Source organism: Colossoma macropomum, unplaced genomic scaffold, assembly GCF_904425465.1.
Source record: "Colossoma macropomum unplaced genomic scaffold, Colossoma_macropomum, whole genome shotgun sequence".
Lineage (NCBI taxonomy): Eukaryota > Metazoa > Chordata > Actinopteri > Characiformes > Serrasalmidae > Colossoma > Colossoma macropomum.
The window spans coordinates 7,236,202-7,262,227 of NW_023494787.1; the positions used below are offsets into that span (position 1 = coordinate 7,236,202).

The following is a 26,026-nucleotide window of genomic DNA, read 5'->3' on the forward strand; positions in this document are numbered from 1 at the left end:
CACTGAGCGCTGAATCTGTGTCCATTATTTCCACATTAATAAAATCTACCACATCAACACAAATATTACCAAATGTAAGTAAACTTAATGTTGATTTGCATTCATGTGGAAATAATGAATCAAGTGAATTCAATGCGCCACTTTCTTCAGTTTAAAATCACTATGTACAACATGACTGAGTGGAAATGTGGGCTGTAATGCAGCTCAGATTCTGCTCAGACTGACATTTGCATGCTCTGTTTCTTTCACTCCTTTCTAAAAGTCACCCACTGATCTTTACTATTTGTCCTGCTTTGTCGTGAGTGGCGTGCTGGCGTCTGGCTCCGGACTGTGGAGCCGACCGGAGAGTGATGTGATAGGGCTTCAGTGTTTTATATAAGAAAGAATTAAACTACAATTTTCAACAACCCACTGCCCTCAGTACGCCCTGTTTAAAGAGCACAGCTGAATTTAATGTGGCGTGCGAACAGGCTCTGATTAAAAGTTTGACTTTTTATGTCATTCATTTAAAACTTTGTCACATCTGGGTGGTGTTAATAGTGTCATTTCCGCATCTCAACCCTTTAAAATCCCAGGCTTATTACATACTTAAGCGTTAGAACACGAGAGGGAGTGTGTTATCGCGAAATAACCGTAGATAGACACGACCTTGAGTGTTCTCTTGCTTTTATACAACAGTTAAATAAATAAAGTAATAAATTAATAAACTGGGCCATGAACGCAGAATTTAATATGTTTTAATGTTCGCAGTTCCTTCTGCCAAATTATAGTTCCTTAACAAGCAGCTTGTTGCTGCGTCAGAGTAACGAACTCCGCCCACTCGCTGCACAGCCGGCAGTTCGTTCTCCAGCTCCTCACACTAAATTCCCAAACTGTCACCACTGAGCAGCTTTTCAGTCGGCAGCTGTGACAGAAGAATAGCTAAACAACCTGGAATCAGCCAGAAATGAACCCAATACCATTCTCCAAACGTGTAGTCTGATCTTCAGAGTCTGACCAAATCAGACTGAGCCATAAAACTGCCACAATATCAAGTTCAGCTCAGTGTTGTCAGTTTTTGCCAGATCAGTATTAATGTTGTTTTGTTCCAGCCAGTCTGTAAAGCATCTTACAGCCCATTTAGTTTGGCGAATGGTGTTGAGTTCATTTCTGGCTGATTCCAGGTTGTTTAGCTGTTCTTCTGTCACAGCTGCCGACTGAAAAGCTGCTCAGTGGTGACGACAGTTTGGGAATTTAGTGTCGTCTCATCTTCAGAGTCTGACCAAATCGGCTGTCGGTCAAATGTGATCTTAAAAGTATCCATTTTCTGTTTGTGGCAAAGTAAGAAGTAAAAACGTTCAAATGGCTTGAGCGACTCCTACAGCTGTCAAAGTCGTTGCTTAGCAACGGCGTCTCAGTGGAGTGATACAGTGTTTGTGAAAAAAAAGTGTTGTTATGGTGAAATAACAGCACGGTTAGAACACTTCTCAACCAATCAGCTTGCGTGGTCAGAACTAACTGTTGTATAATAGGGATTATGATTCAGTATCTATATGAAAAGCACAGCAAACTAACTGAGTTAGTCCTTAAAAGAAGCTTAGACCCACTGACAGCTCCTGACCATGTACAAGGTTAAAATGTGTTGTCAGTTTACCAAAATTAAGCCCCTACGGGTCTGCAAGGGCGGGGGAGGGGGGCACACATCAGGTACTGAATAATTGACAATAGTTACTGGATTATTTATAGTAATATGCTTAATAAGTAATAGTATGTACTGAATAATTCATTGTAGCTACTGAATAATTGATAGTAGATATTGAACAAATTAGTGGTTGGTCGATACTGAGCAATGCTATAATTGTGGCTACTGAATAATTCATAGCAGATACTGAATAATTCATATTTACCCCTGAATAATCCATTGCAGCCACTGCTGAATAGTTCACAGTACTCATTCATTATATGTACTGATATGTAAGTCCCTACTGAATAATTCATAGTAGATACTGAATAATTGAGTAGATGCTTAAAAAATGTAGTGTTCACTGAATGATAAGCCTGCAGTTTAAGGGGTTAAACAGCCTCAACGGTGTTGAATAATGTAAACATTCACCTGGAGTGACTTCATCAAACTATTTGAAAAGTTTCATATAAACTGAAGTCCAACTTTACCCACTTTCCAGTTCCTATTATAAAAAGCGGAGTGGGAATTCGCAGCAGTGAAACTCGCAGCCGTATCACACTCATCTCTCCAGCGTATTACCGCGACCAGCCGAGAGAAGCTGAGCACAGACGATGAAGGAGCTTCAGAAGCGAGTGATCTCGACTGAAATCTACCTGTGAAGCTGCTTTAGGGGGGAAACTGAAACAGCCAAAAAAACAGTGCCATTAAAAGTGGCGTTGAATGAATCCTGTATGTATCAGTCTTTGCCAGACTGCTGCTTTTAATATACCGGATGATAAAGTTGCCATGACAACGTGCATGGTGAGGCACTGCGAGTTATGCATTCTCATCAGTGCACTTGGATAACCGTGTTCTCTTTGTTGTTCTCTTTTATATTCAACATTTTGCTCATCCACAAAAAAGTATAACAAAAAAAAAAAAAGAAAAAAAGAAAGAAATACACTTTCCCTCTAAGTTTCAGTCATTATATCAAATTTTGAGAAATTTTGGTATAAAATTGGTGGAAAGACTCAGACAAGCACAAAGATATGACACAAGATTACTAGCAGGTATTATTTTCCTTTGCCTTCTAGCAATGAATTCTAGTAGCTAGTTCATCCAAAGAGACGCATTCAGTCTGGATGGATCGAACTGTTTTCATTGCTCCTGCAAATTTATCAACACTTCTTCCCTCAAAGCAGTCAGCTCTGATTAATGTTAGCATTAGCTTAAGCAAAGTGATATGTTTTAAATCAGTAACTACGGTGAGTCGGGGGGCTGTTTTGTTCTTAAACATCCATTTTTCTACCCAACCAACAAAAAAAAAAGCTTGTCATTGCTCATTCTGGCATGCAGCGAAACAGAGTGGGTTGTAAATGGACCTGAAATAAACGTATGAACAGAACTGACTTCATTCCAACACGTACATCAGTTCCACACAAATAAAATACACTACGTCAACACAGCTGCTGGCAAAAGTAAGAAAACTGAGTGAAGAAGCCGTGTTGATGTCATTAACTACCATTCGAACGCTTGGAATCACTGTTTTCAGTCATATATTTATAATATGATGCTCAACTTTGGCGTTTCAGCACATTTGTAGAAAGTTGTATCCATGTGGAAGAAAAACATATATACATATATTTGCTCATACTAAAAATGTAGGTGATATATATTTACGTGCCATTTTTTAATATGTAAATACGTGGCAATATATGCATACATGCATCAATATGTTGAAATACATATGTATGCAAATATGTGGACGAAATATGTGTAGTGTCAATTTTTAATAATTACATATATGTTAAAAATAAGTAAACATATTAAAAACTTGACACGTTTTTAAAAATATATCGCTGCTGTTGGAAGAAAAGCTTGTATCTTCATTTTTGACATTTTCCAGTTTTTGATATGATTTGAAAATGCCTGTTAGTCTTTACATTATGTGTAAATTTCATGATGAATGGACTTAAAGAAATGACCCAAAATGACTTGGAAAAAATTCTGGTTCCACTGACTTACATTAAAAGTAAAGTATGTTTTTTCCTTCTCCTGTAAAGTTACCATTTTGGAGATACAAGGTTTTGTTCCGACAACAGCGATATGTAAATATACGTATAAAGATAATGGTGTTAATGATGAATGGGGCTGTAGAAGAGTCGATAATAACTGAGCTTTATAACATCAGATAAATTTACGAAATAATTAATATCCAGATTGGTTCTCCACATCAAATAGATAATTACAGTCCGTTATATAAAAACATCTGCTATTTTTCTTTACCATGTCGTGGCTTCCTGATGTTCCCACTTTAAACTGTGAATAAAGCATCAGTTCATGTTTTTGCAGTGTAGAGGTTATAACTGAACAACAGTTATTAATATGACGAGTGATTCCATACGTTTCAAGGATGTTATATCCATGTGGAAATATGTACACGTATGAATGATGTAAGTTCAGCGCGTTGCTTTATTTCAGGGTGGTAAGAGGACTGAACTCTGAATCAGTATAGGTGCAGCTTCTTTACATAACATCAGCTCCCTCTTCTTAGTAACTGGTTAAAACCAGAACCGCACACAGTCTCTTATTGATATGATTTACTCACATAAATATTTTGCGATCAGTCAGTATTTTCTTCTTTTTCTGCAAACGATTCACCAAAGTCCTTTCTGATTGGCCGCTCCATAGCAGCCGTTGACTGAGTGCAGATGGTCCTGTGCAGTATATGTACACACCTGCTGATGTCGGGCTATGAGGCGATGAGGGGGGTTTGTAATCTGGGTTTTTATCTCCGGAGCACCACTGTCCTACATATTTTTGTGTTTTTCCTACCTGCTCCAACTGCTCATTAAAGTGATAGTTAGGCCAACAGCTCATTAAAGTGATAGTTAGGCCAAAAACCAAACATACACAGTTTTGCTCGTATCCTAAATGTAGCAAATCAGCCCAGAATTGACGTTTGGCTTTAGTTTTGCACTGGAGCTATGAGGCTAATGTAGCTAACAAGTAATGAAAGCTTGTAGCAAACCGATTAGCATGGTGCTAACTGCGTGCCTGAATCGTCATTGTTAAAATGTAAAGAAGTAGCATTACTGAGTCAGGAGAAAAAACAAGCTAAATTTGAAAATCCGAGATACGTTCTTTGACAAGTTTTGACAGAGTAGTTCTCTTTGAATGGTCTTTCAACGCACTCACAAAAATCAGACTCATCCACTCTGGGGAAGGGTCCAGAGCACAAACCGCATTTTTCCATGTAATTGCACATTTCTACCAGAGAGGTCTCCAAATCCCCAAAAACGGACATAGTGTAGCTTTAAAAAGAAACTGCAAATTCTAGTTTGGCTCATTAAAGAGTAAAATATTGTAACTTGGGCTAATAGAAAGTGCTGGAAATTTGCTAGTGTGTTTCATACATTCATTTAGCCCACAGAGTGTTAGTTTTGGGTTTTAAAAAAATTCATGATCAGTGTATCCGTGTTAGTGTTGGAAAGCACTTAAGAAAGTCTATTATAGATTACTTAACACATAACACACTTAACACAGTTTGGGACGAGTGTGGGATGATTTAGCTCTGCAGTTTGATGCTAATTGGTGGGGTATGAGCTTCCACGACTTTTTGGCTACATTAGCCTTGTAACTCCAGGGCAAAAATAAAGAAGCAAACTTCAGACACGAAAAATGTCTTGGCTGATCAACTACATTGACTTTTGGCCAAACTATCCCTTTAACAGGCCTTTCATGAGTCAGATCAGGTCTGTTAGAGCGGGAAAAACACTAAAATGTGCAGATACTCAGGACCAGAGTTGAGGTCCTCTGCTCTAGCAGATCAAAAGAAGGAGGAAAGTGATGGTGTTCTCTGTTAGTACTCTGCCAGGTTGTGCCACTTGGCGATCTGCCGCCGTGGGTTATCGCACACTTCCCTCCAGTGCGTGACGCCTGACGGGGTGGGGCTCTGGCCGCCCAGGACCAGCCGGCCCACCACCTCGTTCTTGGTGGTGCGGTCGAAGTCGATGAGCAGGAACTCTATGGAGATGTCAGGCATGAGCTCTGCGGGGACGTCGTAGATGAAGGACTCGTTGAAGACGGGGTTCAGCGTGCACTTCTTCACGTGAGTCTTCTTCTTAGCGATGCGCCTTCGGCCGTAAAACACGTTCACCTTCACGTACGGGTCTGCCGGGGGAGAGGAGAGAGACAGGAGTGAGACGGGTTTATACTCTCCAACGTTCTGCGTTGTGTTTCCGTACTTCAAATGACTCTGTGTGTTATTTTTATTTTATTCATTTGGAAAAGATGTGCACAACTGAATCAAGTCAACTCACTGCAGCACTGTTTTCAAAGCGGAGGCTTTAGGTGCACCCAATGTAAAAATATTAACATATCTTATTTTTTGGGATTTTTAACTTCTCCCCAGTCCAGTCGTGGCCATTTCCCATCTGCTATTTGGGTCTCTCACTACCCTGAAGCTTCGCCTGGGACACGTGAAGCTCCACCAGTATCAGTTTATGAGGAGCCTGGCCACTTCCTATTTCTCCCATTATACTAAAAGAACACTAAGTGTGAGTCCTTACTGAAGGGGGGTAAAAGGGGCTAAACATCTAACAATCCTTTCACGCAGGATTTTCCTCTAAATTTAGGAAGTAGAAAAATGTACTACTTAAAGAAAACACTGAAAATATATCAGCACATTTCTATCTTTTTTTTGTTTTGGTTTTCTGGCTACTGAGTGCTGATTGGTTGGCGAGCAGATCAGCTCATTGGCTGTTCGCGTTCACTACCAGACAACTTGTAGAGAGAAAAATTCCCACTCCCTAATGTTTTCCGGGTTTCTCAGATGCTAGAGGGCGCTCCCGAGCGAGTCCAAAATGAATGGGTTAAGATGTAGCATTTGAGCAAAATAATAGTTTATAAATGCTCAAACATTTTTAATATAAAAGAATACAATTATTTCCTGATCACAGAACAGCATAAAACATCAACACTGCTGTTATATTTTTAAGAGCTTTTGAACTTGAGTTACAGGAGTTTAAAATGGCCTCTCATGTACGCTTATGACGTCAGTGAGCATGAATGACCAATGAGCTGCTCCACTCGCCAACCAATCAGCACTCAGTAGCAGCAATGCCACCGTCCTGCTGCCCAAAACCCATTTGCTGTAGAAAAAAGGAAACATACAGGTAAGTGTTCTTTGCTTTTTTAGTGAAATACATCCTTCTACTTTCTAAAATGAAAGGACGAGTGATTAGAAACCTTTTGTTTTTAGCCGTTGAGGTCCATTTACTCCCTTTCATTGAGGACTCGCTCGCAGGCGCCCTCTGCTGTTTTGCAGTAATGTTTTTTGATATAACTAGCGAAAGTGGCCAGGCTTCTTATAAATCAGCTCTGTCACTACTGCTAAGCATTCCGGCTCTTCTCAGTGAGTCAGATGAACCGGCTCAGCTCACCAAAAAGAGCTGAACATATATTTTTCCATAAAACATTAGTTTCCCCTTTAGTTAATAAAAAATGACCCTATGTTTGTTAATAAAAAATTATTTCAGTCAGATAAGTAACTTCACTGGATTCATTTTGAAAGCTGTCTGTGTGTGAAATGTCGTGACTCTGTGTTGAGCTGCTAGTGAGCAATGATGGGAAAGGGGAGGGATGAGAACTCTCTGCTGTGAAAACTATTCACACCTCTCCAAAAAGACGGCCGTGCTGAGATAAAATTCAAAACTGCAGCTTTCTAGATATCAAACAATCCTGCACAACAGGCACAATAAACAAACAGCATTTAAACACAATTAAACACACTGTTGTAAATGTGGACGTGTTTGTTCACCACAAAGACGAAAATAAAGTTCATTCCAGCATTCAAAACATGATGTTAAATGGAGCTAATATATTATCAGCTAATGTATTTTCAGCTATTAAAGACCTAAAAAGCTCTCTGTGAGACTGAAGTTGTGCTTTGGGAAAAATATTGTGTGGGCCACCACTGCTCTAATGCATGAGCGGGTTATTGGGGTCAGTGTGTCTGAGGGGGAACTCTGTGTGTGTGTGTGTGTACTCACTGCCCGGCAGGCTGGTGATGTCCATAGTGGGCAGGTGTTTGGCTTTCAGCACCACAACGTTCAGTCTGTGAGTGGCAGGCTGATAGGACAGAGACACCAGCAACTCCCCACGACTACCACACTGCAGAGAGAGAGAGAGGGAGAGAAAAAGAGAAATAAGAGAGATAGAGGGAGAGAAAGAGGAGAAAGAGACATAGATAGGACAGAGACAGAGGGAGAGAGAGAGAGAGATAGATAGGACAGAGAGAGAGAGAGGCATAGATAGGACAGAGAGAGAGAGAAAGAGAGATAGATAGGAAAAAGATAAGAGCGAGGGAGAGGGAGACATAGATAGGAGAGAGATAAGAGAGAGAGAGGGAGAGAGAGACAGACATAAGAGAGAGAGAGACATAGATAGGAGACAGATGAGAGAGAGAGACATAGGAGAAACAGAAGAGGGGGAGAGAGACATAGATAGGAGAGATAAGAAAGAGAGGGAAAGAAAGAGACATAAGAGAGAGAGGGAGAGAGAGAGACATATATAGGAGAGATAGAGAGGGAGAGAGAGGTATAATACAGATTTGCGAGAGAAAGAGGGGGGAGAGAAAAAGATATATAAAGAGAGAGATTAGCACACATATAGCGTTTGATAGAAACATTTATTCAGGGACAGATTACGATCTTTTGAGGTTTCCGAGCACAAGAGTCTTTGGAGAACACCCCCCCCCCACCCCCCTCCACCCTCTTCACAACAGTAACGCATAAAGAAAAACAAACAAGCACGCACACCTAAACAGCGAGATTAATCAACATTTCATGTTTATGCACACCGAGCCATGCTGACAACTTGTTTTTTAAAAAAAGAAAGTAGTCTGTTTAACGTGTGATACTGTGTCTAACAGTCCGAGCTGTCTGTATCTGTCTGTTCTAACAGCAGGCAAGTGTTGAAACGCAGTATCACATCAGGTCACAGAGCCTTCAGGATGTCTACACCGGAAACGTCAAGCCAAAACGTAAACAAACCACAGGCCCATCAACTGAGAGCTCCAGACTCATCATAACCACAATAACTCATCAGCATATAAACCTGTTTTATTAGGATATTTTAGGCTGTTGTGTGAATGACCATTCAAAAGAAAACATAGAAAACATCAGCCATTTGGCTAACCAACTTACTTAAGTGGGATAATGATGTGGCTAAACAATGTAATTACACATCGGTCAATTTATGTAATTATACACCGATCAGGCATAACATTATGACCACCTCCCTGTTTCTACACTCATTGTCCATTTTATCAGCTCCACTTACTATATAGGTGCTCTTTGTAGTTCTACAGTTACAGACTGTAGTCCATCTGTTTCTCTGATACTTTGTTAGCCCCCTTTTACCCTGTTCTTCAATGGTCAGGACCCCCATGGACCCTCACAGAGCAGGTACTATTTGGGTGGTGGAGCATTCTCAGCACTGCAGTAACACTGACGTGGTGGTGGTGTGTTAGTGTGTGTTGTGCTGGTACGAGTGGATCAGACACAGCAGTGCTGCTGGAGCTTATTGCTTTAATATTCTATTGTGTGTTTTATTCTAAGCCGTCTGAGACACAGATAACTCTTATTTTTTCCCCACATACTGTACAGATCGCTCCTGTTCTCCACTTCACGGATGAGTTTCTCCTGTGAGGACGTGTTGGTGAAAGTGTGAGACTCAAATCATGATTTCTTCTCTTTCTTTCAAGCCAAACTGACTCAAAGAGAGGTGCCTGTTTGAAAGCTGAAATGCTGGCCTACAGAATTCTAAGCTATCACATCTTTTAAAGCGTATATAAGCCAGAACCTCTATTTCTCTTAAAAACCTCTGTTAATTATACACTGTGCCCAAAAGCCCAGCGCCTCACAGCTGCTCATTAATCACGACTTTCAGCAGCCAGAAACTGCAGAGATTAACGGTATGTGCAAAACACACACACACACACACACACACACACACACACACACACACACACACACACACAGACACACACACAGACACACACACACTCCTTTTTCTCCTATCTCTGTTTCTCTCCCCCTCTCTCTTTCTCTTTTACTCTCTTTCTCCTGTTTCTCTCTCTCGTGTGCTCTTTTCTCTCTCTCTCTCTGTTTCTCTCATTCTCTCTCTCTCTCTGTTTGTTCTCTCTCTCTTTGTTTCTCCCTGTCTCTCTCTCTTTCTCACTCTCTCTCTCTCACTCTCTCTGCTTTCTCCCTCTCTAACTTTGTTTCTCCCTCTCTCTGTCTTTCTCCTTCTTTCTCTCTGCTTGTCCTCTCTTTCTCTCTCTCTCTCTCACTGTCTCTCTCTCTGTCCTCTCTCTTGGTCATTAGCTCCTTCTCTCTCCGTTTGTGCTCTTTCTCACACACTCTCTTGCTCTGTCTCTGTTTGTCTTCTCTCTCTTTCTCTCTCTCACTGTCTCTTTCTCTTTCTTTTCCTCTCTCTCTCTCTCTCTCTCTCTCTCTCTCTCTGTTTGTCCTTTCTCTCATTCTGTTTGTCCTCTCACCCCCCCCCTCTCTGTTTGTCCTCTCTCTCTCTCTCTCTCTCTCTCTCTCTCTGTGAGGATTCCAGTGCTACTCCTGGTTATCTCCATGGTAACTCTCAGTGAGAGTCAGGCTGGAGCTGAGTGTGAACTTAACACAGACACTTTCTGTATCTACAGGCTGCTGAAAGTCAAGATTAACGGCCAAAGCTGACAGCCACAGCGCTTTTCGATGGGGTGCACAACTGATCCATGCATGCTCCACCTAATAATGCATTCTTTCATAGTAACTGTTGCTAGGTTGGACAAGCTTGACAGAAAACATCTCATTTAACCTAATTATTTTAGGCTGGAACTCACAGCTGCTACATAATGCTTGAAGTTTAACCACATAAACCTGACACACCAAAAGGGCTGCTTGTGACACAAAATGAACAACATCATCTAAATTTTCAGCTTTGGTGGATCAAATGTGTAACAAAGCTTTGGGCTAACTGACTAAATGTAGGTATTGTGATATAAACTGAGTCTGTTCTACAGTTTCTCATTAGGCTGAATGAATAACTGACTCTAAATGTAGGTATTGTGATATAAACCGAGTCTGTTCTACAGTTTCTCATTAGGCTGAATGAATAACTGACTCTAAATGTAGGTATTGTGATATAAACCGAGTCTGTTCTACAGTTTCTCATTAGGCTGAATGAATAACTGACTCTAAATGTAGGTATTGTGATATAAACCGAGTCTGTTCTACAGTTTCTCATTAGGCTGAATGAATAACCGACTCTAAATGTGGTTATTGTGATGTAAACTGAGTCTGTTCTACAGTTTCTCATTAGGCTGAATGGTATTTTTACCAGCACTCTGTTCTCTCTCTGAAATCCTGCTGAGTGTAATGGGTGGATATGCAGTTCTCTCGTGCTGCAGTCTATCCTTTCTCTCTTTTGTAATCACTTAACTGTCTGTGAGTGCGGACCACGCTCCATCTGTCTGCTGCCTGCCCCCCTCCGCTCTTCCTAATCCCTCCTTCTCTCCATCACTCTCTCTAATTCCTCCTCTCTCTAGCAGTTTCTTCCTAGTCAGGTTACAGAGGAAACAATCATGTTTAAATATAATTTAATAAAAAGGTCAATCACTGTTTATCTTTTATCCAGTAAAGTATTATGTAATATTTAAAGGCTCAGCATGGGTTGTTATTGTTCACTCAAGTCCATTTTTATTATTGTGGCCTTTTGATTACTTGAGTAATCATCAATAATCATCCATATAAGAAGCAGATTACTCTATGATTAATATAATAAACAGTCACAGCCCTACAATGCATTGCATGTTTGCATTCATTTTAACTGAATTTACCTGTTTATACTTGTTCAGCCAAACATACTATTTACCTTATTTTTTACCCATTTTTTTATGGTTTTTAAGTTTTGCGTTCCATATCTGCTTATAACACAATTTATGAGATTAATATTAATATTGATTAATAATAGTTTGGTTTGGTCAGTCATATCATTCAGCAAAGCACTGTTTAACTTAAACAACTGGATTCTAAAATATAAATATTAAATTATCTGATATTACTGGTTATCACATATCACTCCTTAATATTAGCATCAGTGTCAGCAACAAAATGTAATATCTGTCAGGCCCTGTTAATAATCAGTGGTGAACGGTGACCGTTAGCGCTAGGCCTTCAGTTCATAACCGTCAAAACTCAGTCAAAAAAAATACCTCTATGATAGTGCTAATTTCTGCTAGTGCCCCTATGGGATCCCAGCAGTATGTTAGCAATAAGCTAACGGCAATCCGCATCAACACTGACGGTAGTTTGAGAATAAACACAGACATTTAAAGCTTGTAAAAGACATTCCGTATGTTTAATTTCAGCTTGTAACAGATATTATCATATATTTACACTTGAATGTCTTTCAGTAAACAGTCCTGATATAGAGCTGCCGCCACTGTTTTCCATTCCTAACAACCACCCAAAACCTGATTAGACATATCTAGGACTTCCAGAAGGACAGGACTGACATTTTTCTCACTAAATTGGTCCCACTGTAAATCAAACCATGACTGGTTGATTCCTCTGTCAGTTCCAAATTATGGTAGTGGATAATCTGACATGTTAGGCTATGGCATACACCCGTCCCCTGGGCCCCGATGACGACAGGAAGGTGACCGGTGACGAAGCCCAGTGAGGACGGCGGGGAGAGGAGAACCACGAGTGAGTGGAAGACGGCAGGCGAGTCCTGAGCCCCGCCTCCTGGGCGCTGCCTCCAGTCCCGCAGTGAGCCCACTTTAATTTGCCTTATGTTCAACCAGAGTGTGGTGGGGAGGCAGAGAAACGATCTCTCTTTCCCTCTCGGCTCAGGTGCTGGCAGCGTGAGTGCCTTTAAAGAGAGCAGAGAGGGAACAGAGAGAAATAGAGAGAGGCAGTGCCCAGGAGGCGGGGCTCGGGACTCACCCGCCATTCCCCACTCACTTGCGGTTCTCCTCTGCCTGCTGTCCTCACCAGGCTTCATCCTCACTTGGAGCTCAGGCCCCGCCTTCCTGCTGGCTCTCGCGGTGGTCACCGGGGCCCGGGGGATGGGCGCATGCCGTATAGGCCTTCAGTTCAGCTCCTGAAGTCCTAACCAATGGCAGAGCTCACTTGGCCACATTTATCCAGATACCACAGAGAAACAATTCTGATTGGGCAATTTTCTGTTTTGAGAATTTATCCCTTCTGTTTCCAACCAAAGTTTAACAATAAAATAAGAATATTAGTAAATACAACAAGCATGACGAATCTATTAAATATAAATATAGAAGGTCCCGAGAGTTCCTCACTGATAATAAGGTATTTATTTTTACACAAAGCAGTGAAGAAGCACATGCATTCATATTTCACTGTGCGTGGAGACGTGTAACCCTGTATGCCTGGAGACTGGAGCTTAGTGCTTATTTACTAAAAGGCCTGCAGTTCCTGAACAGCCAGCAGCGCAGCACAGATGATGGGATTATGACTACATCTTCCATGATGCAATGGTTTTACTGTAGACCACAGCTAATCTCCCATGATGCCGCAGGGTCACTAGGCAGTAATTGCTTCTTATGTAAGAGTAATCAGGCCAGGGTATGCTGCACTTTCTTCCTGAGAACATTTGTTCTTGTGTTTTTTGTGCTTTTCTTTCAGATTTTCCTCAGAATTGCAGCTGTCATGCAGTTTCTCTTCCTCTGTCCTGCTGAAATGCCTTTATCTGAGCTCTGCTTCGTGTGCTTCAGCAGTGCGTATGTGTTAGCACGGGGGTTCTCAGCCTTTTCTACCTCAAAGCCTACCTATTTATCACAGTAGTGTTTGGGTGCCTACCCCCACAACATGCAACGTGTCATTGAACATAAAACACAAGCTTATTTTTACACAGATTTTTCAAAGTTTCCGCATAATTAAATGTTTACGACATTAACGGAGTCATTCAGAGTGGTTTGGTGTGAAATGCTCTGTTTTAGAGAAACTTACTGAGTCAGAATTGTTCACAGTGGTGGTGAGAGGAACCAGACGTCCACCTCTAAAAGCTCCCTCACAAAAAGTTATTACATTAAATGGTTATGAACATGCTGCCTGATGTCTGAGACATCATGGTTCTGATGGTTATTTAGTAATAAGAGACTGCAAGAGAAGTTGTAATACATATACATATACTGTGGTATATATTCAGCTGATGTAGTGATCCACAGTGTTGATTAGAAATTATGCATTGTAGGAGATTGTGGTGCTTTCAAAATCACTTTGGAATTCCATTTTACATTTCGGATACTAAGAGAAAACTGTTTGACATATATAAAAATTAACTAGGGATCTGTTGTGGTAAGAGTTACAATGTCAAAGTTCACCAGTTCATTCAGTCAGATTCTGTTAAATTCAATTCGAAACATAATTCAATTTGATTCAGTCTGATTATTAACCATGATTTAGTTTGATTCAGTTGGATTATTTACCATGATTTTGTTTGATTCAGTATGATTATTAACCATTATTCTGCTTGATTTAGTCTGATTATTAACCATGATTCAGTTTGATTAACAGCCATGATTTAGGTTAAGTTTGACTGTTAACCATGATTCTGTTCGATTTAGTCTGATTATTAATCATAATTCTGTTTGATTATTAACCATGATTCAGTTTGTTTATTAACCACCATTCAGTTTGATTCAGTTTGATTATGAACCATGATTCAGTTTGATTCAGTTTGATTATTAACCATGACTCAGTCTGATTCAGTTTGATTATTAGCCACGATTCAGTTTGATTATTAACCATGATTCAGTCTGATTCAGTTTGATTATTTACCATGATTCAGTCTGATTCAGTTTGATTATTTACCATGATTCAGTCTGATTCAGTTTATTATTAACCATGATTCAGTTTGATTCAGTTTGATTATTAACCATGATTCAGTTTGATACATTTTGATTATTAAGCATTGTTAATAATCAAACCTAAGCTAACTGAAAAATGGTCTATAAACAAAGTTACTGTTATTATTGTTTTTTTATTATATACTATTAGTAATAGTAGTATTTGATATTATCGTTCTATGTAATAATAGCATTTCAAAATCTATGCAGTTTATGCATCAACTTTGATTCCTTCTCTCCATCTGTCTCTGTGTGTGAGTGTATGTATGTATGTGTGTAAGAGTAATGGCTAATGATCTGAGTGCTGGTTCCCGGCTGGACGTTCAGATACTCAGAAAACAGAAATACTGCAGATCGTTATGGAGACACACTCTTCCTCCACCGTTACAGCATCTTAATGAGGCTCCAATCAATACACACTCAATACCACCATCTACACCACATTGCTCCACTAATGTGTGCCTGTATATATATATATACAAGTACTGTGTAAAAGTCAGAGACCGGCCTTCATTAAGTACAAGCTATTGATTTTTCAGGAGATATTTCTGAAGAGATTAGATGTAAAATAATCCACCTGCACAAGAAAGGAAAAAGTCGAAAGGAAAAAGAGTTAGCAAAACCTGAGCTTAAAACTGTTTAAAAGCTACAGAGAAAATGGGGCTCCTAACAACCACCTGGAAGACCTGGGAGACACCAAAACTGCTCCCATCAGATAAACAGCACTTAAAGCTTTCATCTTTGAGAGAGAGGAGAAAATCAAGCTGCTTCAGATCTGAAAACATCCACAGGTGTTTCTGTCCATCCTTCCACTGTGAGAAGACGACTCAGCGCTGTGGGTCTGAAAGGATGTGTAGCTGTCAAGAAGAACCTCACTGAGAAAAGGAGACGGACATATCAAACAAAGAAGCTGAACGATGGACTGACCACCCCAGAGTCCAGACCTCAACACCACTGAATGTGTTTGGGATTATTTGGGTAATAAAATTGCAACCAACCTCTAAAGGCTCATTTATGCTCAACGTTAAATACAGATACGGATACAGACGGAGCCTTATGTCCACACTTTGGGTTCATTTCGTCTGTATTTGACCACCATGTCTGCAACGCTGCCTCTATCGTCTCCTCCGTAGTTGGTACATTACTACCACCTTTCCAACCATCGCCATGTTTGGTGTCATCAGAAACTTTTGACTCTGGACTGCCCTCTAATGGATGTACTGCTTAACATCCATGTCAATGTAAAGGATACACCAAACTTTACACCTGGCACAATTCAGTCAGACAAGTACCGTTCTCCTGGCAACCGCCAAACCCAGACTCGTCCATCGGATCGACGGACGGAGAAGCGTGATTCGTCACTCCAGAGAACACGTCTCCACTGCTCTAGAGTCCAGTGGCGGCGCTTTACACCACTGCATTCGACGCTTTGCATTGTGCTTGGTGATGTAAGGCTTGGATGCAGCTGCTCGGCCATGGAAACCCATTCCATGAAGCTCTCTACGCTGTTCTTGAGCTAATCTGAAGGCCACATGAAGTTTGGAGGTCTGTAGCGATTGACTCTGCAGAAAGTTGGCGACCTCTGCACACTATGCGCCTCAGCATCCGCTGACCACACTCTGTCATTTTACGTGGCCAACCACTTCGGGGCTGAGTTGCTGTCGTTCCCAATCACTTCCACTTTGTTATAATACCACTGACAGTTGACTGTGGAATATTTAGTAGCGAGGAAATTTCACGACTAGACTTGTTGCACAGGTGCCATCGTATCACGGTACCACGCTGGAATTCACTGAGCTCCTGAGAGAGACCCATTCTTTCACTAATGTTTGTAGAAGCAGTCTGCAGGCCTAGGTGCTTGGTTTTATACACCTTTGGCCATGGAAGTGATTGAATTCAATGATTTAGATGGGTGAGTGAATACTCAATATAGTGTATGTGGGCAGTGCAGGTTACATCAATTGAATAGAGAGTACAAATGAGCCTTAAGACTGAACTCTGGAGGTGTGTCTGCAGATTTCTTTGATAAACTGAAAGTGAGTCTCCTGAAAAGAATGGAAGCTGTAATGAAGGTAAAACTACTGAAAATACTGATATCATATTTAGTTCTTGAGGATCCTGTGTGATTTTCTGTTAAGTATACGTTTTCTCCTTTTTTCTGACCCTAAAAAATGAATAGCTTGTGCTTATTTGCCGTTCTGACAGGGAATTAAACGAATGAAGAGCGTTCTCTGACATCTGAACTGCACTGTACAAGAAGGTGTGTGTTGGGATGCATTTCTGCTGTTGTGTTTGAGTTCATGTGGAAAAGCATCTATTTGACAGAATATTTGAAAATGCCAAGAAAAATGCTTTAGAAATCCTACAAAACCCAACGGCTGTTACATAATTGATGAATTCTCTTCATGCATATTTAATTACATGCGCATTTATTATGCAAATTCATGACCCCCTGCTATGTGCTCTAGAAAGTCAATTATTATCTCTCTCAAAATCCTTCTGCTACCTCTTCCTCAACATCATCACTCTGTATTTTTCCACACATTTCTCATTTTAGCTCACCTGCATCACCTGCAGGCCTGCCTCCTCACTAACCCCCCCTCATCTCTTCTACATTTATATCATAATACTTCAGTATGATTAATACTTCTTCATCCTTGCAATCCTTCAACAAACATCTCTTAAACTCCTGTTCAGTGACTTACATGAATAACAGAACTATAAATCATAACATCACACCATAAATACCCCTTTAAGACTACATGAGTTGAACGTTAAAGGAGAATTCAACTGATTTTTCAAGGTTTCTACATTACGAAAAGGTAAAGATGGTTAAGTCCATCAGAGTGGTTTGATTTGAAAAGCTTAGTTCTACAGAAATGCACTGCGTGCTTAGTGCAGCTCCATCATGGCATATTTTACCACATACACCCGTCCCTGGAGTTTAACTGTGTTATTCTGATGGTAAACATTCTTTCAGCATGTGTCCGAGGCTCGTTTCTTCGGCTAACCGCTGTGTGGGCTGACCCTGTAGGAAATCTCTCAAAAACGCATCTTAGATTTGATGCAAATATATGCCTGGCTTTCTGATGGTAAGGCAAAACAAGCCACCATGAGTCAAACTTCAGTAAGTCGAGCTGTAAATGTAATCAGCTGCATGTGTAACATCCCCACCCATTTTCTGAGTGATCCTCCCACGTTTAGCGCTGCTTTCCCGCAAAAGCATATGCATGAAGAGTGTTTTTTGCATTTTAAACTGCACCTTTAGCCTCACACATAAAACAAGTGCAGAATGCGTCCCATTTATCTCTGAAACTTGGCCAGTCACAACTCTTATATAGTGATTTGATTGCAATTAATTAACCCCTTACATGGGCCAAAGGTTTATTATTAGGTTTTAATTGCACTTAAGTTCCTGTAGTTACTGAATAATAAGGCTTAGTATGTCAGAAGTCTGGGGTTTTAAGAGGTTAAGCTAACTGCAGTCACTCACGGCAGTTTTTGATATCTGTTAATAAAGCTTTTAAAGGGCTTTAAAGTGATGCTTGTTTAATCGATGTTTGCAAATAACAGTATTACATGGCGGCGGTGAGTGACGTTTGTTTATTTGATGTTCGTTAATGACGCCTTTAGAGGGCGGCGGTGAGTGATGTTTGTTTATTTGATGTTCGTTAATGACGCCTTTAGAGGGCGGCGGTGAGTGATGTTTGTTTATTTGATGTTCGTTAATGACGCCTTTAGAGGGCGGCGGTGAGTGATGTTTGTTTATTTGATGTTCGTTAATGACGCCTTTAGAGGGCGGCGGTGAGTGATGTTTGTTTATTTGATGTTCGTTAATGACGCCTTTAGAGGGCGGCGGTGAGTGATGTTTGTTTATTTGATGTTCGTTAATGACGCCTTTAGAGGGCGGCGGTGAGTGATGTTTGTTTATTTGATGTTCGTTAATGACGCCTTTAGAGGGCGGCGGTGAGTGATGTTTGTTTATTTGATGTTCGTTAATGACGCCTTTAGAGGGCGGCGGTGAGTGATGTTTGTTTATTTGATGTTCGTTAATGACGCCTTTAGAGGGCGGCGGTGAGTGATGTTTGTTTATTTGATGTTCGTTAATGACGCCTTTAGAGGGCGGCGGTGAGTGATGTTTGTTTATTTGATGTTCGTTAATGACGCCTTTAGAGGGCGGCGGTGAGTGATGTTTGTTTATTTGATGTTCGTTAATGACGCCTTTAGAGGGCGGCGGTGAGTGATGTTTGTTTATTTGATGTTCGTTAATGACGCCTTTAGAGGGCGGCGGTGAGTGACGTTTGTTTATTTGATGTTCGTTAATGACGCCTTTAGAGGGCGGCGGTGAGTGACGTTTGTTTATTTGATGTTCGTTAATGACGCCTTTAGAGGGCGGCGGTGAGTGACGTTTGTTTATTTGATGTTCGTTAATGACGCCTTTAGAGGGCGGCGGTGAGTGACGTTTGTTTATTTGATGTTCGTTAATGACGCCTTTAGAGGGCGGCGGTGAGTGACGTTTGTTTATTTGATGTTCGTTAATGACGCCTTTAGAGGGCGGCGGTGAGTGACGTTTGTTTATTTGATGTTCGTTAATGACGCCTTTAGAGGGCGGCGGTGAGTGACGTTTGTTTATTTGATGTTCGTTAATGACGCCTTTAGAGGGCGGCGGTGAGTGACGTTTGTTTATTTGATGTTCGTTAATGACGCCTTTAGAGGGCGGCGGTGAGTGACGTTTGTTTATTTGATGTTCGTTAATGACGCCTTTAGAGGGCGGCGGTGAGTGACGTTTGTTTATTTGATGTTCGTTAATGACGCCTTTAGAGGGCGGCGGTGAGTGACGTTTGTTTATTTGATGTTCGTTAATGACGCCTTTAGAGGGCGGCGGTGAGTGACGTTTGTTTATTTGATGTTCGTTAATGACGCCTTTAGAGGGCGGCGGTGAGTGACGTTTGTTTATTTGATGTTCGTTAATGACGCCTTTAGAGGGCGGCGGTGAGTGACGTTTGTTTATTTGATGTTCGTTAATGACGCCTTTAGAGGGCGGCGGTGAGTGACGTTTGTTTATTTGATGTTCGTTAATGACGCCTTTAGAGGGCGGCGGTGAGTGACGTTTGTTTATTTGATGTTCGTTAATGACGCCTTTAGAGGGCGGCGGTGAGTGACGTTTGTTTATTTGATGTTCGTTAATGACGCCTTTAGAGGGCGGCGGTGAGTGACGTTTGTTTATTTGATGTTCGTTAATGACGCCTTTAGAGGGCGGCGGTGAGTGACGTTTGTTTATTTGATGTTCGTTAATGACGCCTTTAGAGGGCGGCGGTGAGTGACGTTTGTTTATTTGATGTTCGTTAATGACGCCTTTAGAGGGCGGCGGTGAGTGACGTTTGTTTATTTGATGTTCGTTAATGACGCCTTTAGAGGGCGGCGGTGAGTGACGTTTGTTTATTTGATGTTCGTTAATGACGCCTTTAGAGGGCGGCGGTGAGTGACGTTTGTTTATTTGATGTTCGTTAATGACGCCTTTAGAGGGCGGCGGTGAGTGACGTTTGTTTATTTGATGTTCGTTAATGACGCCTTTAGAGGGCGGCGGTGAGTGACGTTTGTTTATTTGATGTTCGTTAATGACGCCTTTAGAGGGCGGCGGTGAGTGACGTTTGTTTATTTGATGTTCGTTAATGACGCCTTTAGAGGGCGGCGGTGAGTGACGTTTGTTTATTTGATGTTCGTTAATGACGCCTTTAGAGGGCGGCGGTGAGTGACGTTTGTTTATTTGATGTTCGTTAATGACGCCTTTAGAGGGCGGCGGTGAGTGATGTTTGTTTATTTGATGTTTGTTAATGACGCCTTTAGAGGGCAGCGGTGAGTGATGTTTGTTTATTTGATGTTTGTTAATAACGCTATTACATGGCGGCGGTGAGTGACGTTTGTTTATTTGATATTTGATAATGACGCCTTTAGAGGGCGGCGGTGAGTAACGTTTGTTTATTTGATGTTTGTTAATGACGTCTTTAGAGGGCGGCGGTGAGTAATGTTTGTTTATTTGATGTTTGTTAATGACGCCTTTAGAGGGCGGCGGTGAGTGACGTTTGTTTATTTGATGTTTGTTAATGACGTCTTTAGAGGGCCGCAGTGAGTGATGTTTGTTTATTTGATGTTTATTAATGACGCCTTTAGAGGGCGGCAGTGAGTGATGTTTGTTTATTTGATGTTTGTTAATGACGCCTTTAGAGGGCCGCAGTGAGTGATGTTTGTTTATTTGATGTTTATTAATGACGCCTTTAGAGGGCGGCAGTGAGTGATGTTTGTTTATTTGATGTTTGTTGTGCTAATGATGTACACATTTAAATGAAGTAAGTTTAGTGCAGCACTGTTTTCACTGCATGTCTCACCTGTATGTTCCTCTTGGTGATGTTCTGAGTGATGTGCACTTTTCCTGTGCTGGGGTCCACTCCCACCAACGGCACGACTGCCTCGCCGATCACATCGTCTCGCGCAAACCGGTCAAAGCTCAGCACCAGGAAGTGGAGCGTCAGCTCGGCCAGAGAGCTGTAGGAAACGCCGTAGAAGGTGAAGGTCTCGTCGAAGGCCGGCTCCAGAGTCTTCCTCATCACTCGGGTCTTCACTCTGTGTTTCTTCTCCGGCAGGATGGTCATCTTCACGTAGGGGTCGGAGCTTCCTGTTTGCTCGTCTATGGCTGGTAGACCGTGGGCGCCTAAGATGGTGACCACCAGGGCCTTCTTGGGGAAGTTATAATCGATGGCAAGGCTGAGGTTGCCCAGAGAAGGTGAGCTGAGGCTGAACGGCGTGGGGGTTTTGCTGGCTGAGTCGCTGCTGCTGCTGGCCGAGCTGCTCTCTAAACAGCAGTAGTCAGCTCGGATGGGCAGCGCCCTCTCCAGGCGCGGAGGACCAGCGGGGGGCACCAGGTGGTTCATCTGCAGCTGCGCTGCGCATTCCGGGTCGGCGTCCACCAGCAGCGTCCCACCGTGATCCCGTTGCCGTGACAGGTGCCCCAGACCTGAGCGCCACCGGCCTGCCTTTATGATCTTCTTGCTGTTGCTGAGCGTCTCCGGGTAGATGCTGATGCCCTTCAGCATGTGGATGAACTTGTAGGGTGGGTCGACGGGCGGGTCGTAAGGACCGCTGGTCAGCTTGAACGAGCCGGACATTCGGCGATAGTGGCGTTGGCAGCACGTCCACAGGAAAATGGCCACTGTCACCGTGATGACCAAGACACCCGCGCCAAGAAATCCCGCCAAGACTGGGGACACCTCTGTGAGAAAAAGAGAGAGGGGTTAAAAATATTCACCAAACTTTATTGATTAAAAGTGTGAAGTTTTACACTTAAATATTTGATTCTGCATCAAGGACCAGTTGTGTCCCACACAGCTGTTCTCCCTCTAACCATATTAGTATATGGACCATTCTACCACTTTAGTTCAAACCGCGCTCCCACAGTAAAAATATATATACACCGATCAGGTATAATATTATGACCACCTCCTTGTTTCTGTGCTCATTGTCCATTTAATCAGCTCCACTTACTATATAGGTGCACTTTGTAGTTCTACAGTTACAGACTGTAGTCCATCTGTTTCTCTGCATACTTTGTTAGCCCCCTTTTACCCTGTTCTTCAGTGGTCAGGACCCCCGTGGACCCTCACAGAGCAGGTACTATTTGGGTGGTGGATCATTCTCAGCACTGCAGTAACACTGATGTGGTGGTGGTGTGTTGTGCTGGTACAAGTGGATCAGACACAGCAGTGCTGCTGGAGTTTTTAAACACCTCAGTGTCGCTGCTGGACTGAGAATAGTCCACCAACCAAAAATATCCAGCCAACAGCGTCCTGTGACCACTGATGAAGGACTAGAGGATGACCAACACAAACTGTGCAGCAGCAGACGAGCTATCGTCTCTGACTTTACATCTACAAGGTGGACTGACAAGGTAGGAGTGTCTAATAGAGTGGACAGTGAGTGGCCTGTGCAAAAGTTATGGCACCTTTTATTTTTTCCAATATGTCAAACTTGGCAAAAAAAAGAAACTGTGAACTACATTGAGCACAAAAATGGCATATTTCAGTTTCTCCTTTGTAGAAGATGTTTTCACTTTAATTAACAAAACATGTGATTTAACCAGGGGTGTACAAACTTTTGAATAGGACTGTAACTGAGATGAGTAAGAGAATTAAAACTATGCATTATCATCATACAAATTACCAACTAATCACTGCTGATTCATAGAGAAGGTAAATGTTAATTGATTGCTTTATTTAACTGAGTTTAATGAGAGCCCTGTTCCAGCGCAGTGCAGATGAGCAGTTCAGCTGCTGTTGCAGATCAGCTGAGGTGAGGCAGCAGCTGGCATTTAACACACCAGTAAACAGCAGCAGCCTGAAGACTGACCCAGTTACACATACGGGACAGAGAGACTGCGGCAGAGTGCATGTAAGTCCACCTCGATCTGTGGTACCTGCGTCACGGGGGGAACACAGAGAGAACAGTACAGAGCGCCCTGACAAACATGCACAGGACTAAACGAGGTAAAGTGTACTGAATAAATAAAAGAAACAACAGAGAGAGAGAATTCCACCCATTTTTTGGCATAACTGCCTGGTTAAGACATAAACAGAGTTATTCAGAGTGGTTTGGTGTGAAATGCTCTGCTCTAGAGTTATGGATACACTGCCTGATGTTTGAGACGTTGATTTATGATAGTTTTGGCCTAATTTTTTTTATTGATTCATGGTGGAGAGGTACATGCAGGCAAAATAGTCTCCAAAGAAAAGTTTTTTTTTCAGTTTTATCACTATTTTACCATCGTCAACACATAAAACTCGTGTAGGTTCACTGGTGGTTTTGGATAGTAAATAAAATGGCTGTATTTGTGTTGTAGTCATGGCAACCCCTGGTTCCTATCACCACCACTGTAAAGACATCTGAGTCTCTACAATCAACCATTTCACATCAAACCACTCTGAATGACTCTGTTTACATCTCAGACACTGAATTATACAGAAATTGCAAACGACCCAAAAGCAGAAACTACATTTACCTGAACACAAGTTCGTGATCAGTGTTGCTGTTGTGTTTTCTCTCTCTCTTTCGTTGTTTTTGTTACTGCTAGCCTTCAAAAAATGTGCCCGACACAAAAACGTATCATATCTTTACTGTCAATATACTGTCCATTACGAGTGTCACAACACAACATGGCATATTGCATCGTCCAATGAGAGACTCTTAGTTCACGATTCACAGGTATTGAACATTATACAACAGTTAGTTCCGGCCACGCAAGCTGATTGGTTGAGAGGCATTCTAACTGTGCTGTTATTTCACCATAACATCACAGGTTTTTCGCAAAACACTGTATCACTCCTCTGAGACGCCGTTGCTAAGCAACGACTTTGACAGCTGTAGGAGACGCTCAAGACATTTGAACGTTTTTACTACTTACTTTGTGCACAAACAGAAAATGGACACTTCTAAGATCACATTTGACCAACAGCAGTTTAGCTCCACACATTGAAACCTACAGAAGTCTAGCCCCACCCACCGAAGCTACAACATTTTAGCTCCACCCACTGAACCTACAGTAGTTTAGCTCCACCCACCGAAGCTACAGCATTTTTGCTTCGCCCATTGAAACCTACAGAAGTTTAGCTCCGCTCACTGAACCTACAGCAGTTCAGCTCCACCCACTGGACCTACAGTAGATTAGCTCCACCCACCAAACCTACAGCAGTTCAGTTCCACCCACTGAACCTACAGCAATTTAACTCCACCCATTCCAGCTGAAGTAATGCAGGGAGTTGTTCCTACCAACAGTCTGTAGCAGAGTTTTTAGAGTGGAAGAGATTAAAAAAGATTAAATGTCGTGCTGTTCCTGGCTGTCAGGAAGCAAACAGATCACTGTAGGATCCACACATCACAAAGGAGTGACTGAAGTTTATTTCTGCACACTGCCCTGAGAATCACAGCCTGAGCTTAACTGTTTATCCACATTTTTAGCCTGGACTGAGGTACAGTACAGTGCAGCCCATCAGAACAGAGCTCATTTACACATAATCAGTCACAGTAACAAAACAGTTAAAAAAAGTGTAATTAATTTAAAAGTTTATTTGGAGGGATAAAGAGAGGGTGGAAACTGTAAATCAACCACACAAATACTATAAGTGAGTTTTGCATGCTAAAATAAAGGAACAGAGCGCAAAAGTACAAACAATTGCAAATGTTTCTGCACCAGTACGACTCCGTTGAGCTACAACTGATGGTCTTTCACTGCATGATTGAAAAGCATTGTTCAAGACGGCATGTTTAACTCCCGTCTGTTGTTTCAGTGCTGTTTCCTGTCTGATGGGACCAACGCTAATGCTGATACTGATGCTGTCTAATGGAGCGGATGCTGAGAGCAGCACTTCTCTTTATGATCATGGAGGGCTCATGGCCTTATGGTGAAAGAAGATCCACCAGTAAAAGTCAGCTGAGTATCACTTACAGTAAATGCCGCCGGCTGAATCTACAAAGTTTATTTTTGGCCAAGAAACAGCAACGTCTGGACGTGCCTTCGTTAACTCAAACAAGCACAGTCATGTCTTCCAGCAGCATTTTGATTGGTCGTCTCCCAGACACAGATCTGTCTCATTAAAATGATCCTTTGCAACTGTGATATGTCAGCGCTGGAAGCAAACAGACTTAATTGGAGACAGCAAGGCTCTGCTTCTGCTCCACAACTCTGGACAGGAGTTTAAAGGGCCCATATCCTGGAAAACTGAGTTTTTTGAGTTAAATGTGGTATAAAACAGTGTTAAAGATTCAAACTGTACCATTCACTTCCCTGCAGTTCATATCTGGACACTAAGACTACGTTCACATTACTAGGTTGTAGTGGCACAAATAATGCTGAATGGTGGCGCATGCAAAAAAAAAAACACATGAATTTGAGCGTTCACATTAGGGTCGCATGGCCACGAATTGGATATGTATCCAATCTAGGACCATATATGAAAGGCTACGTTCACATTACCAGGTTGAAGTGGCACAAATCTGATTTTTTGCCCTAATGTGACTCAGATCTGATGTTTTCAGGGCTGTGTGGACACGCAAATCTGATCTTTTTAAATCCGACCTGAGACACTTTCATATGTGGTCCTAGATCGGATGCATATCCGATACGTGGTCATGCGACCTTAATGTGATGCTCAGATCGGAATTCATGTGCTTTCTTTCCACTGCGCGTGCACCATCATTCAGCGTTACCATGGCAGCAGCGCCATACAGAAGTTAAAGCCTGTAAACGGTGGAAAAGCAGCTCATCTCACCTTTTTCTCCTTCGTCTCGCTCTAATAATGAAGCTGAGAGCTGATCAGAGTTAATTATCTTCTCAGCGAAGCTCGTTCTGCTCGTTAGTTTGTGCTGATGATGAACGTGATTCATTCACGTGACGTTAC

General features: G+C 41.9%; 1 protein-coding gene across 1 annotated transcript in view; it reads right to left on the reverse strand.

The window, feature by feature from the left end:
• Positions 1–3,713: 3,713 nt before the first annotated feature.
• Positions 3,714–26,026, reverse strand: part of syt11a (synaptotagmin XIa) — a 38,713-nt gene continuing 16,400 nt past the window's right edge. The window contains exons 2-4 of the mRNA XM_036565995.1: positions 20,969–21,849; positions 7,696–7,816; positions 3,714–5,815 (exon numbers count right to left, since the gene is read on the reverse strand). Coding sequence (XP_036421888.1) covers positions 5,505–5,815; positions 7,696–7,816; positions 20,969–21,849 — 1,313 coding nt within the window. The 3' untranslated portion in view covers positions 3,714–5,504. The remainder of the gene's footprint in view (positions 5,816–7,695; positions 7,817–20,968; positions 21,850–26,026) is intronic.